We start from the raw sequence: 14010 nt of genomic DNA, 5'->3' as shown, positions 1-14010 counted from the left end.
AATCCTTCCATTCTGACTGGGTAGTCTTTTACAACATGCACTTGGCACTGGTGTAAACAAATGCACAAGGTGCAAGGCAAATGAGAATCAGGCCCTTGGTCTTTACTGAAGAAAAGTAGTTAGAAAACATATCATGCATAATCTAACAGAAGGGGTTGTTTGTATTCCAAAAGGCAAACTATGTGTCGTTCAGCCCTTAATGCTTCATTACCCATCTGCCCTGGGGATCATGTGCCCAAAGAGAAGGTGTGGGGCATGGGTATATGTGGTTCAAACTATTTAGAAGACATTTGGGGCTGACATTCTCTATCCGTTAATTGTCTCCAGAACAAAAAATGTTTTCAACAGTTTTCAACACACATACCCTTATGAGAAAGGCCAAATCTAGTTACCTTTCATGCATTAGAACATAATTGGTAAGGGTTTAAGTGTATCCAAAGCATGTTTACACAAACCCACATAGACAGCATTATTCTGTCTGCAATGGCATCCTTCGTCATTTGCGATACAAACTCCCCAGTGCAAACATGGCTAGTTCAATAGAAGAACAGGATTGAGGATTCATTACAGGGAAAAGATGACTTCAGTTTGAACACTCTAAGCCAGATTCTCCGCTTCCTTGCATGGTCGTTTATACCTGTGTAAAGTGTGTGTGAAACCTCTATCCTGCTGACCTGGTAGCATTCTACATCCACTCTGGCCAAGTACAATTGGCTACACAATGTGCAACGTGGTGGAGAATCAAACCCACTGCACTTACTACAACTCTGCAGCTCTGTAACGCTGCATTGGATGATCAAGGCGATCTGTAAACCTCATTATTTAAGCCTCACAGCATTCTTTTGAAGTAGGTTAAATATTATCCCTGTTTTCCAATGGGAAAACAGTCAGAGAGAAATTAAGTAACCTGCCCACAATCACACAGCGAGTCAGTGGTGGAGGCAGAAATGGAGCTCAGAACTTAATTCCTAGACCCTGCTCAAGCCAATAGACAACATTCCATCCACCTAGAATACAGACATATTCTGAAAGGACATCAGTAAATTCAGTATAGGAAAATCAACTCACAGTTAGTGATTTTTAGTACAGATTATCACATAATTTTGTATTAGGCTGTTTGTTACAGTGTCTTGAAGTGGGTCTTAAAATGAAACACTGTTTGGTTATGTATTTCCTGATACCATAACAACAGGCTATTCCTACTTGTACCGAATTAGTCGAATAATCTTATTATTCATGAAATCAGAGGCATAGGGGTGGGAGGAATCCACACAAAACCCATCACTCATGGCTATTTTTAGCACCTCTTCCACAAATACCTGGAAGCTATTAATTTGCTTATTAGCTGGGACCACCCAAAGTCTCTTTAAGTTCTGTCTAGTGTACTCCTCTTCTGGCAGGCCTTCCACAGTCGCGACCCAATCCAAGGTCAAGTGGTTGGGGTCCTGCAGGTAGCTGGATATTGAAGACAGGTTGCCATTGAAGCAATAGTAAAGTCTGGAACCTAGGAGCTTCAAGAACAGAGATGACGTGCTGAATATGTGGGCACTAAATACTTCCATGTTGGAGGAAGACAGGCTGTAGATCTGGGGCGCTTCCCGAACAGTGAAGTGAACTGTCTGTGTCCTCTGATCCAAGGTGATGTTGAGCATGGCATTCTTCTCAGCTTTGGAGAGCTCCACCTCCTTCTCTTGCAATGCTTCAATCAGTGGCTGAACCTGATAAAAATCTGCCTCCCGTCGCAGCAAGCCCATTTCCTGGAAGTCCTCAGGGAGGTCCAGGTGGGAAGTTCTCAAGAAGTTCAGGATGTAGCGGAACACTTTGCCATCTCTGTCAATGAAGCAGTTGCCTTGGCTATCCCTCTTGGTTGGCATCTTTCCACTGAACATGGCGCCCAGCATGGAGTCTGGAAAACTAGTCAGGGTAGACAGGGAAGTGGTGTACAGTTTTCCTCCAACGTTGAGGGTTATAGGTTCTGACATGATGGAAAAGTCACGATGCTGGGAATAACACTGGGGGGGGGGGAAACAAGACAACACATTTAGGGGTTCAGAACAGTCACTTTGTAAATCAAGGATATTCCCCAAGGATATATATCTATTTCTATGTCTATATCAGTATGAAAACTACAGAAGTTAGAGATGGGTAAAGTTTTAGAGGTCATCTTGGACACATGGGGGAGAAAGACAATCTTGTTCTGGCTCCCAACAGACATTCAGAAGGGCTTTGTCCAGTTCATTTTAATAACGGTCTTAAGTGAGGTGCTTCCATCACTTTCCATCCAAAATAAGGGTAAAATCCTGGCCCCACTGATTACAGTAGGTCCAGGATTTCATCCTGGGTCCACCCAATCCCATGTCCCTCATGCACACAAAACTTCCACTGAGCCACACAGAAGTTTGGGGTGCATAAGAAATAAGCGATCAGGAAGCTTGCATCTCTTTGGTGTTCGCTGCATGCGCTCCATTTAGAGTGCAAAGGTCTTACCGGAACCACAGAAGTTAACATAGCAGAACATCCCAACACTGCTTTGTGTTGTCTTCACCACGTTACACAGGTGTGCGACGATGACAAGTCCCGATCACACAAATGTTGCAGTGCACAGTCAGAATATTTGCTGCCAAACACATATGGCTGTCGACAGCTCCATTCAGTAATTCAGTGGCTCTTCAGTTCTTCAAGGTTCACTACTACCCCAGTCTAACAGGTTTCACCACTCAGAAACATTCCGGGCCACATCTCCAACTAATGTAACTCAGTGTAGCTCCATTGCAGTCAATGAGGATATATGGATTTTCACCAGCTGAGGAGCTGGTCCTCAACCTACTCTTTCTTTTCCTCAGTTTCATGTTGTTCCTTCTAGCTAGATGTTGACAGTCCAGTCTAATCAATGGCTCCCCCTCCTATCCAGAGATACAAGGTAGCTGCCTTCTATAAGCTCATGCTGCAATATGTGTGGTCATTCCACAGGCAGCAGCCGAATTGCTCCCAGAAGAGTATACTTTGAGTGGCAGGCATTTCAGTAACTGACTATGGAATAATGAGAGATACTGTGCCACCATTATTGGCTCTGTAGTCACATTAATAGATATAGTGACAACACGATCTTACACCGTAAAATCAATTCTCCACTAGCTAATACCAAAGACAATAATTGTGCTTGTCTCTCCTTTCATCCAAAGGATCTCCAAGCACCTCCAGACATTTGTAAGTTAAGGCTCACAATACCCTTGTAAGACAGATGATTGTGATGACAATTTTACAGAGGAGGAAACTGAGGCATAAAGCCTCGATTTTAAAATGTGTGCACGCTCAACTCAAGACTCAGCCTGGTTTTGGAGAGCCACTGTGCATGCAGTACTTCAACAGAGGCTGCCAGCATTCAGCACCTCTGATTAAGATAAGGTGTTAGGTATCTGAAGCTGAGCACCCAAGAAGGGAGACACCTCTCATTACATTTTGATCTAAGCAACTTACCCAAGATCACTGAGGAAGCCACTGCAAAAGCCCAGATCCAATTCCCAGCCTTTTGTCTAAACCACAAGTATCGCCCTCCTCCTCATACCTGACATTCTATTAACTGGTGATGTACATTAACCCATTAATGGATGGAAGGAATCAGATTTGCTTGGGCACATACCAGCTCTCTGAACCTACGGAGCTCTTAGCATAGAAGATCATTGGTTAGATGCCTGTGTACAGCTGGAGATGAAGGTCTTGAGCTTTAGTACTAGCCCCACATGTATCTGATAAAGTTGGGCAAGAAAGACTCCTGCATATAGACGGACACAATTCACAATTTTTCAATTATTCAATTTTTTTTTAAACTACAAACCCCACAGTACCTGTGTCACATTCCCATTAGCAGCCACAATGGGATGTTTCCTGAAAAAATATATAAAATATTAGTTCCTAGGATAAAACTATTTTTTCCCCAACCTTAAAGCCTGCTCTCCACTGAAGTGTCAGCATATTCCACTGCTCTTGAAGAATTCTATCTACAGCTTTCTGCTTATGTGGAGTAAGGAGATGAGTTAAATTATATAAAGGGGTGGCCTGGCCTGGTTCTGTAGTTCAATTGACAGCTTTGTGTTTTTCCAAGAATTGATACTCTGGCTGTAAAAAATTGTTCTGAACGAAATGTGACGTTCCAGAGATCTGCCCAAGATGACTGTTTTTTTTAATGTTTAATCAGAGAACGAGATCCCTGTATCCTATTTTGCGTGGAACACACAGAGAGCAAGCCCGTTCCTTGTAATACCACCACATTTCTCACCCTCTTTGCTGGTCCTGACTAGTTGAAGAGAGAAAAGTGTGATGTTTTCACTCAGTTTGTGGGACAATCTTCACTTTGGCACCACTGAGTGTCAAGAATTACAAAGCAAAGGTCGCTGGTTCAAATGATTAGTGATAGGATATAGAGCCTTTTGCCTCTAGGTCCTGGTTCAAATCCAACCAATGTTTACTGACACAAAGGCTGTTTGGTACCCTATATATGAGGGATGAGGAGGGTATCTCAGTCCAGTTCCGATGGACATCACATAACTGGCCCCTTTGTTGTAAGTCTGAGTGGAAGAGAAACTAACCTGCTCTTTCATCCAAGTCCAGATGAAGAACGGCTATATCCCAAACAGAGCATGTCAGTATCCCAGGATATCATAATTTTTGCAAGCACTGGATTCATTTAAAAAGATTTCTGGATTGACTAAGACATAAAAATAAAGCACCATTGTCTCCTCTTCTCTATGTGTGCTGTGCCTGCTGAGGTGCAGTGAGACGACAGCTGTCTTGGCTGACACACTGGGGATGGAGCCTGACACCTCCAGAGCTAAAGCATGAGTCTCTATAGCAGGAGTCGGCAACCTTTCAGAAGTCTGTGCCAAGTCTTCACTTATTCACTTTAATTTAAGGTTTCGCATGCCAGTAATACATTTTAATGTTTTTTAGAAGGTCTCTCTCTACAAGCCTATATAACTAAACTAGTGTTGTATTGTAAAATAAATGAGGTTTTCAAAATGTTTAAGAAGCTTCATTTAAAATTACATTAAAATGTTGATCTTACGCCGCCGGCCCGCTCAGCCCACTGCTGATCTGGGGTTCTGTTCACCTAGGCCAGGAGCAGGCTGAATGGGGCCTGCGGCAGGGACCCTGGCTGGCAAGGGTCCGGCAGCCAGAACCCCAGACTAGCGGCAGGCTATGCGGGACCGGCAGCTGGGACCCCAGATTGGCAGTGGGCTGAGCGGCTCAGCTCACTGCTGCTCAGGGGTTCCATCTGCCGGCTCCTGCCAGCCGGGATCCCGGCTTGCTGGACCTGCTTAGCCTGCTGCCGGTTTGGGGTCCCAGCCCTGCCCACATTCAGTGGGTACCTACCTTCTCCCTGGTTCTGGCCCATTCTCTTCCTCTCTCTGCACTGAGCTGAGGGTGGGAGTGCACTGACCACAGGGCTGGGGGTGAAGGGTCTGGCCAGGAGCTAGAATGAGGGAGGGGGCTCAGGGTTGGGGCAGGAGGTTTGGGTGTGGGGCACTTACCTGGGCAGCTCCCATTTGGTGTGAGGGGTGGGGATGGAGATGGGGGGGGTACATGGGGTGTGGGGGGCCTCGGTATGTGGGGGTGCAAGCGTCAGAGCAGAGGGCTGGGGGCATGTGAGGGGGGTGCAGGTGTCAGGGGAGGCTGGGTATGTGTGGGGGTGCCAGAGTCAGGGCTGGGGTCGTGGGGGAGGGTGAAGGAGTCAAGCAGAGGGCTGGGCGTGTATGAGGGGGGGTACAGGGTTCAGAGGCAAGGGCCTGGAGTGTGTCTGGGGCACAGGGCTCAGGCCTGGGGGGGGAGGGGGCTGCAGGGCTCAGACCAGAGGGCTGGGGGGTGTGAGGGGGGAAACAGGACGGGGCTGTGTGTGTAAGGGGAGTCAGGGTCAGGGCTCCTTGCCAGGCAAGGGGGATGCGGGAGCCCACGGGCAGGCAGCTGAGGCAGTTCCTCTCTTGGGAGGCGTGGGCTCTGCCCCTCACTGGCTGCACGTCCTTGCGTGCCATTAAAAATCAGCACGCGTGCCCTTGGTTACCAACCCCTGCTCTATAGATTGAGCTAAAGAGCCAGGCTTGGTAGCTAGGGGCTGTGACAGGCTCACCATCCTCTGTGGATGGGGGACAAAAGGGTGGAGTGGGGATACGTAACACACATTGAACAGTGGATTACACCAGTACAGAATCTCACTTCTTTATATTTAGCCCTTCTATAGCCCCTGCCATTCAAGGATCTCGAAGCACTTCACAGTACAATCAGTAACTAACCCCTGGGAGGCAAGTAAATAGCATTAGCCTCACTTTGGGTGACCAGATGTCCCAATATTAAATAGCAATATCCTCACTTTGGGTGACCAGATGTCCCAATATTAGGGGCTTTGTCCTATATATGCCACTATATCCTTCCCGCTCCCTCCTCGCAAAAAGTATCCTGATTTTTCATACATGCTATTTGGACAGGGAGGCAGAGAAAGTTTAAATCATGTGATCTTGGACAAGCAGCCTTTCAGTAGCAGAGACCTTTCTCTCCCAACTCCTAGTCCTGTGCTCAAGTCACTAGGCAGCACTTCTCTTAGAACAGAGTGAGACTTGCAGTGGATCTGTGGTGCTCGTTGTCAGCTGTAATTCTGACCTGCAGCCTCTTGGCTGAACAGAGCCAGGACATACGGTATGGATGATCTGCTAATACAGAAAACCACAGGAGCTCATTCCAGTTCTGCTCGTTCTGCTGAGCTTTGAAACAGCATCTTCGATGGGTTTTTATCAGCACTCTTCTGAACATTGACCTCCTTTAGCAAAAACAAATCGAAATCAAAATCTCAGTTTGTGGGAAAAGCTTTTAAAGACATTCAGGCCATTTTCTATCTGTTTTGATATCATGGAGTTTTCTTCTAGTCCTATTGCTTTTGACTTGGCAATAGTGTGTACAAACGTTGCAGAGGAAAGAGTTTATTTCCCAGATTCCTTTGACTAAAATCAGTGCAGTATCAGTTTAATACCTGATACATTCTCCATCAAAGGCCTAAGTCCTGTACTTGCATGGGGACAGACTCCTTGATCCCATCTTTCCCCTAAAATTAAGTTGTTTCATCATTTTTCTCAGTCTTTTCTGTGTTGGAGTTTCTTCCCACTCCTTTTGTGTTTTTTTTTCCACTTTTACCCAAAATATCCTTTGTATTTCTGTCAGTTGTCCTTTCCTCCCTTCCTCTGCCCCATCCCATCTCTTTTCCCACTTCCAAAGATCATGTGACCCTCTCTTGGTCAAGGGGGATTTGACATGTATGGTGGAACTCCCTCTGCTGCTCATGCAATTGGCCTGAGGTAATTGCAAAAAGGCCCAGCTCTTCCTTTCCCCAGCCCTTGTAATGGTCACAGTCCTTATTGGCACCAGGAGCAAGCTTGGCCCTGATTATGGAAGTCATAGACCACCAGGCCAGCCCCACTCTGTACAAGTCTCACATCCCACGCCAGCTCCTTGATCCTCATCACCTACCCTTCTGTCTCTCTGCTCCCCATATCTTTGTATCCTCCCACCTCCCCCCTTCTCTGCATCCCACTTCTCCTCTCTACCCTTGGATCACATCATCACTAAGAGGACCAGAGTGAAACTGATGCGACACTGATGAATTTCATTCTACTGCTTAGGAAACAGCAGGTTGCTGGGCCAGTGGAAAATACACATTAGCTCACCTCTTCTCTCCCAGCTGTGTAACTCAGATTGCTCTGTAGGTGGATCACCCCACTGCTCTTGTACGACACTATCCAGCAGGAGTAACAGAGTAAAACCGCCTAGTCTTACATCAGTTTTATTCTGCTGTTGCCAGCTCCAGTGGGGAAAAGCTTTATGTAGGATCAATGGTACATGCATGAATCTCCCCAATGGGATTTTCTTGCAGGACAATTTTAACAATGTACAGATAGGATGGCCACCACACTACACCATGTTCAACCCTCAAGATACTGGCAGACAGCAAATCAAAATGATTTAAAGTGATTGCGTGTAGGATGGGTTTACAAAAAGTACATACTGCCAGACGAATCTGACTGCATTTTTGGAGCCTAATTCTAGCAAGAAAAGCAATCTATGGCCAGAGTCAACAATCAGTCTCATCAATGCAGCCAAAGTCTCCCTGAATTCAGTAGGACACCTCACTGGCAAAAGGGCCTTCTTGCCTGGGTCAGATTGCACCTTAATGCAGGAAGGGAACGTGGTACATGTGATCTCGTTGGATTCTGGTAAAGCATTTTATACAGTGGACCACAAAATCTGACTCAAAATTCATTCAAATTAGCTTTGGTAGTAACAGTCATATGGATTAAAACTAGGTAAAGGACCAGCAAAGGACAATAGTAAAACAGCCTGTTATCAACTCAGAGAAGGTGCTGAGTCAGATACCACAAAATATAAGTCTGGTCCTGTTGAACATCTTCACTGATGTTTTGGAGAAATGCGTCTAGAGAATGTGAATGAAATCTGCATGATACCAGATAGGGAGGAGTTGCAAATACCAGGGAGAGAGGCAACCAAACAGATTAGAAAGTAACAAAGTGAGGTTTCAGTCTGGAAAAAATGCAAGTCAGTACCTCTGAGGACAAATACGAGTATTCACTGGGAGAGAGACCTGTGAAAAGCAGTCATGCTGAGAGACACAAAAGGGGTGATAACAACATTAGACATGAATCTACAGTGTGCTATGGCAGAGGGGAAAAAAGACCACCAGCATTTTGGGCTGCAGAGGCATTGTCTCGTAGAACAGAGAAATAACAGGCTGTGGGCAGCTTATCATCAGGAGGAGTTTAACAAAAATGAAAGAAATTCAGAGCAGTAAAATAACAGGCATCTGTGAACTGGTGGGATTGGATTATAATGAAAAGTTAAGAGCACTAAATATGGGTAGCTTAAGAGAAATCTCTGGGTACCAGACAGTCTGCAAAGGATGTATACACCAGCAAGGGAGATGAATTATTTAGGGTGGCACAATGGAGCACAACTAGGAGTTATAAAAAGAAAGTAAGAAATGGAACATTTATGCTACGTATCAGGACGAACATCCAGACTAAAATCTATTAGCATTTGGAATAATGCCCAAGAGGTGGAATCCCAGTCTCCTGGGCAGAGGTGAAAGTAAGCCGATACGCCCAGGTATGGCATACTGACAAGAACCTGTGTGCCATACCGGGTGGATCGGTTTCCCCTGGCAGCAATTTAAAGGGCCTGGGGCTCCCAGCAGTGGCTGGAGGAAGCGGCAGGGCTGGAGTGGCAATATAAAGGGCTCAGGGTGCCTGCCGCAGCTACTGCCCTGAGCCCTTTAAATCGTCCACGGAGCCCTGGGGTAGTGGTGGCGGGGCTGCGGCAGCCACTACTGCCCCAGCCCTTAAAATAGCTGCTGGAGCCCCTGGCTGCCGCTGCTACCCCAGGGCTCCGGCAGCTCGGCTCGAGTGGCGATTTAAAGGGCTCAGGGCTCCCACTACTGCTACCCTCTGGGGCCCTTTAAATGGCCACCCGAGCCCTGCTGCTGGAGCCCGGGGTAGTGGCCACAGGGCTCTGGCGGTGATTTAAAGGGCCAGGGGCTCCCGGCTGCCACTACTGCAGCGGAGCCCCAGGCCCTTTAAAGCTCTGCCAGAGGCTCGGGTCCCCTCTGATGGTGATTTAAAGTGCCCAGGGCTCCACTGTGGTAGTAGCAGCTGGAGCCCCGGGCCCTTTAAATCACCCCTGGGGCTCCTAGCCGCCTCTGCAGCTGGTAGCTCAGGGGGCGATATAAAGGGCCCGGGACTCCCAGCTGCTGCTACCACAGCCCCAGCCCTGGGCCCTTTAAATCCTGATTTAAAGCACCCAGGTATTTAAAGGCCCCGCATCTTTCGGTAGAGGCCCTGCCCTATCCTAAGGACTCCGGAATACCGGTAAGTCCTGTAAGTTACTTTCACCCCTGCTCCTGGGTCATTTTAAAGAATAGACAAAAAAAGCTAGAAAATGTATTACAGGGAATAATTCTGCAGTGGCAGCTAAGACTTTAAATATGGTGGTTTTATAAGAAAACATGGTTGTTCCAATTATTAGGCTCTGGTCTCATTCTCCAGAGTACATTAAAATGAAATGTTAAGGCTGCTGCGATTGTTCAAAGGCAATCCTTAGAGGCATTATGCTTGTTCTGTTTTGGGCTATGTGCCAACGTTTCTCATTTTTAGAATGCATTGCTCTCACTTGGTCTTATATGCTTTATTTTGTTGCTTCAGCATTCATTAATTAAAATGTCACTTGCCAACAGGGGTCTAAAACTGTGCATCAGAACTGAGATCATGCAATACTCTATTTCAAATTCAGGTAAAAATTCCCATACTTACAAAATACCTAGTTGCCATGATCAACAGCCCCCTGCTTTGATATCCAGATCTGGTTGGTCAGTCTATCCTGACATTCACACTCCCTGCTGCTGAGCACTCACCATGACCGTGTCCATCAGTGGGTTTTGTTCCCGGTCTCAATTCAAGACAGTATTATTATTAGCAATCCCTAGAATCCCCAGTGAAGGATCAGGGCCCCATTGTGCTAGGCGCGCATCAGACAAATGCCCAAAAAGACCATCTCGGTCCCTAAGACCAATGCTGGCAATGATCTGTGGGTATCACAGCAGAGGTAGGTTTTATGGAAGGATTTAAAACAGCATCTGTAGAGAATAGCTTAATGGGGCTGGCAGGCAACTATAGTTGGGCCATTCACTCATATCTGCCTTGAGTTGTGAAGCGCAGGCTTTGCCGTATATATTGGCGTGGGCTTAGTTTGATCGAGCCCATTGTAGAAGACTCATGCTTTCCCGCTCCAGTGGTGCGGGACAATACAAGTACTGTTTCCACCAAGAGCTATCTAACTTGAAAGACAGAGGGCCCTGGTGGTTAACTGCTTTGTTAAACCTGCATGTGCCCTGTCTTTGCTACAGGTCTGATTTTGTGCAAGTGGAATTTTCGAGGCAGTCACTAATGCAGGGCCCTCACTTCTTTCGTTGCTCACCCTGGATCTTGACCGGGGAGGTGGGGGGGGGGCGGCGAGGGAAGGAGAGGGGAAGGGTTGGTCAGAAGCTCCCAGCAGGTCCAGGGCTGGTCATGACCATCCTCCTTTTCTTTATGGCCAGACGAAAGGGATGTCCTCAAATTCTTTTTTGGTGTTTCATGGCATCACAATTTGGAAAAGGTTGGGATCACTGGTCTAGCAGACTGGGGAGCTTAGAGGAAAATAAGGTGGGTATTCTCAGGGCCTCATCTTGGAAGGCCCTTTCCCTAAGTAGACATGGAGAAATTTCTCTGCAAAACAGACACACAAGCAACATAAGCATGAATGTTCATTTCATCACATTCCCCAACTTCCTTGCCTTTAGCAGTCAGCTTGGCACTATTCCTCAATCATCAGTTTAACACTGAGGAGTGGCTCAGCATCATCCAGTGCCAAAGAAGTGCATAGAAAACTGCTTTAAAGCATCATAGGAGGTCACCAGCAGCGCTCAGTTCTGGCCACAGTGCTGGCACTTATTGCTTAGAGTTAGAGCTAAATGTAAAGGGATAAAGATTGTGGATACTGAAATCAAGCAGAGGGTTGCCCTGGATGGGGGACAAAGGAGAGGAAGACAGAGTTGGAGCCCACTTGGGTGCGGGAGGATGACAGAGGTAAAATAATGGGTCAAACTGAGGCAGAGGAGTGAAATAATCACTATATGGAGGACAAAGAAATGAAGCTCAGCAATTGCTGAGGGTGTTGGGAGGAGGGCAGGGAGAAGAGATCATGAAGGAGAGAGAAAAGAACTAGTTGCCAAGTGATCTGAGGATCAGGGCAAAAGCTGAGTGTAACTCACAGCTCTGATGTCCCCCACCCCCTCAGAAAGTCTCAGAAATGGGCTCAGGGAACCATTCCATTTGGTTTTTAAAGTCATGTATTTAGGGAGGAAGCAGCCAACTGCCAAATTGAAACCCTCAGTATATTCAAGAAGCTAAAGAAACCCCCTCCCCCCATCAATTTAATTATAGTCTCAGTAAAGCATTTCACATGCTCTTCAAAGCCCTGGCCAAATTTCCTATGGGGAACTGCATTCCACCCATTTAAAATCCTCGGGGTAGCTACAATGGGATACTATATTATCTCCTGTGCTGAATTGCGGGGAAGGGGTGTAGGTAGCCATATTAAGTTTGTACACCTACTAATTGAGTGGTTACCTAGTTCCTGCCTATCCCAATCATTTCCAAAGGCAGCCCTGCCATCATAGATAAGATTATCACTGACACAATGAATGCAGTTAGAGAGAGACACAGAGAGCTGTAGCTGTGTGTTAACACATGACTCAACAAAAAAACAAAGCTAACCTGCCAGTTGTCATCAGAAACTAAACCTTACCAAAAGCTTAAAAAGTGCACGTGGTTCTATACATGGACAACATCTCTGCCTGTACCTATATGTTATTAACCACCAAAGGTGGGCACAGTCCAGTACTAAGCAAACTGAGCCCTGTATGTAGGGTGTGATTCTCCTCACAGACTCGTGTAAATCAAGAGTAATTCAAATGGCGTTACACTGGGGTAAAACTGGTGTGGGTGGAGAATCTGGTCCACAGCTTGGTATATGGAGGCAGCTATTGCTAACGAACCCCAATCACCATTTCAGTCCATCCGGGTTAGTCACTGAGAAGAGGATGTGTATAAGGACCCCAAAGCACTACCAGAATTAGGGGTCCCCAGTGCCTTAATGCTTCCTTCCCACATTACAAACTGCTACTATTACCCAGCAGCAACGCTGTCCGCTTGTTAGCACAAGGGGCTGGGAGTCAGGCTCGACTCCCAGCTCTGCCACTGGGGCCCTGGGCGAGTCACTCCACCGCTCCGCACCTCAGTTTCCCCTTCTGCAAGGGGTGGGGGTGAGGACACTCACCGGGGGGGAGCGAAGGCTGGTTCGGGGCTGCGGTGATCCCAAGAGCTAGTCTCCAACAATGCACAGCACCGGCCTGTGGACCTAGAGCGCTCCGTCAGTCCTGGGAGCCTTCTTCAGCAGGCGGCAGCGCCAGACCGTCCTCCCCAGCGGGGGCGGGAGTCGCTCCGGGAGGGCCCCCCCAGAGCCCAGGGCTGGCCCCGGGGCACCGTGACTCACCAGCCCCCCAAGCATCCCCCTCCTCGGGGACACCCCTGCAGCGCAGCCCGCGGGGAGGCTGCAGCACCCACCTTCTCCCCCGCGGTCCGCTGGCCCCTGTCCCAGGAGCGGGCGGGGGGAAGCGGGACAAACCCAGCGAAGGCCGGCACGGCACAGGGAGAAGGGTGGAAGGCAGGACCTGGCAGCCCCGCACCCCTCCCTGGGACTTGTAGTTCTCAGGACTCGCGGTCTACAGCCAGGCCACTGGAGATGGGAACTACAACTCCCAGCAGGCGCCGGGGCAGAGCCTGCAAATCACCAGCTGGTGTTAAAGGAGACGCAAGCTGTTATTATTGCCTCTGAACAGCTCCAGCAGCGCCAGAGGCTGCGCTTGGGTGTAAGTGCTGGTTGCAACAGCAGCAGGAGCAGCCCTGGCACCGTGGATTCTGCTGTTACTGCAGTAGCAGCCGCCGCCTCCCCTTCTTTGCAGATTGTTTGCAGTGCAGTAAGGTATTTATTTGCATGGCAGGCAGGATTGCAGAGGGTGGGGTAATAAGGATGCTCAGAAATATTTCGTCTGTGGCGTTGGAAGGGTGGGCGAGCGTCTGTGTGTTCTTTCTAATGATTGCATTGCATGGCACTAGCAGTATGCAAGGCAGCATCCTGCTTGAAGTGGGTGGCTAACTTGGGCAAAGGTTTTCATCAGGACAAAGCTTGGGAGCGAAAAAGGTTGTCTTGCATCCGTTGAGAGAAAGGGGATTCTGAGGGGGAGAGAGAGAGGGATGGGTGATATTCCCATTCTGTGGGGTGACACTGGTCTCTCTAATACAGAATGTGACAAGTACCCCCTAATGAGCTCTGTAACAACAGCAGTATTGGTCCAGATCCAAT

At 47.8% G+C, this 14010-nt stretch overlaps 2 protein-coding genes across 3 annotated transcripts in view; one reads left to right on the top strand and one right to left on the bottom strand.

Moving 5' to 3' along the window:
- Positions 1–936: 936 nt before the first annotated feature.
- Positions 937–13317, bottom strand: KCTD21 (potassium channel tetramerization domain containing 21). Of its 2 annotated transcripts, none has more exons than XM_050942316.1 (2): positions 12925–13317; positions 937–2012 (listed from the first exon to the last, which is right to left on the bottom strand). In XM_050942316.1, the coding sequence occupies exon 2, from the start codon at positions 1980–1982 to the stop codon at positions 1200–1202; it is 783 nt and encodes a 260-aa protein (XP_050798273.1). In that variant the 5' UTR covers positions 1983–2012; positions 12925–13317; the 3' UTR covers positions 937–1199. The 2 variants fall into 2 exon arrangements, with proteins under 2 accessions (XP_050798273.1, XP_050798280.1); XM_050942323.1 differs by having other exon boundaries at positions 937–2000.
- Positions 13318–13473: 156 nt separating this feature from the next.
- USP35 (ubiquitin specific peptidase 35) overlaps positions 13474–14010 on the top strand; it is a 54277-nt gene continuing 53740 nt past the window's right edge. The window contains exon 1 of the mRNA XM_050940673.1: positions 13474–13629. The gene's annotated coding sequence lies outside the window, so the exon portion shown is untranslated. The remainder of the gene's footprint in view (positions 13630–14010) is intronic.

The sequence above is a fragment of the Gopherus flavomarginatus genome, chromosome 1 (assembly GCF_025201925.1).
Source record: "Gopherus flavomarginatus isolate rGopFla2 chromosome 1, rGopFla2.mat.asm, whole genome shotgun sequence".
NCBI classification, from domain to species: domain Eukaryota; kingdom Metazoa; phylum Chordata; order Testudines; family Testudinidae; genus Gopherus; species Gopherus flavomarginatus.
This window is presented reverse-complemented; position numbering and strand designations above follow the sequence as displayed.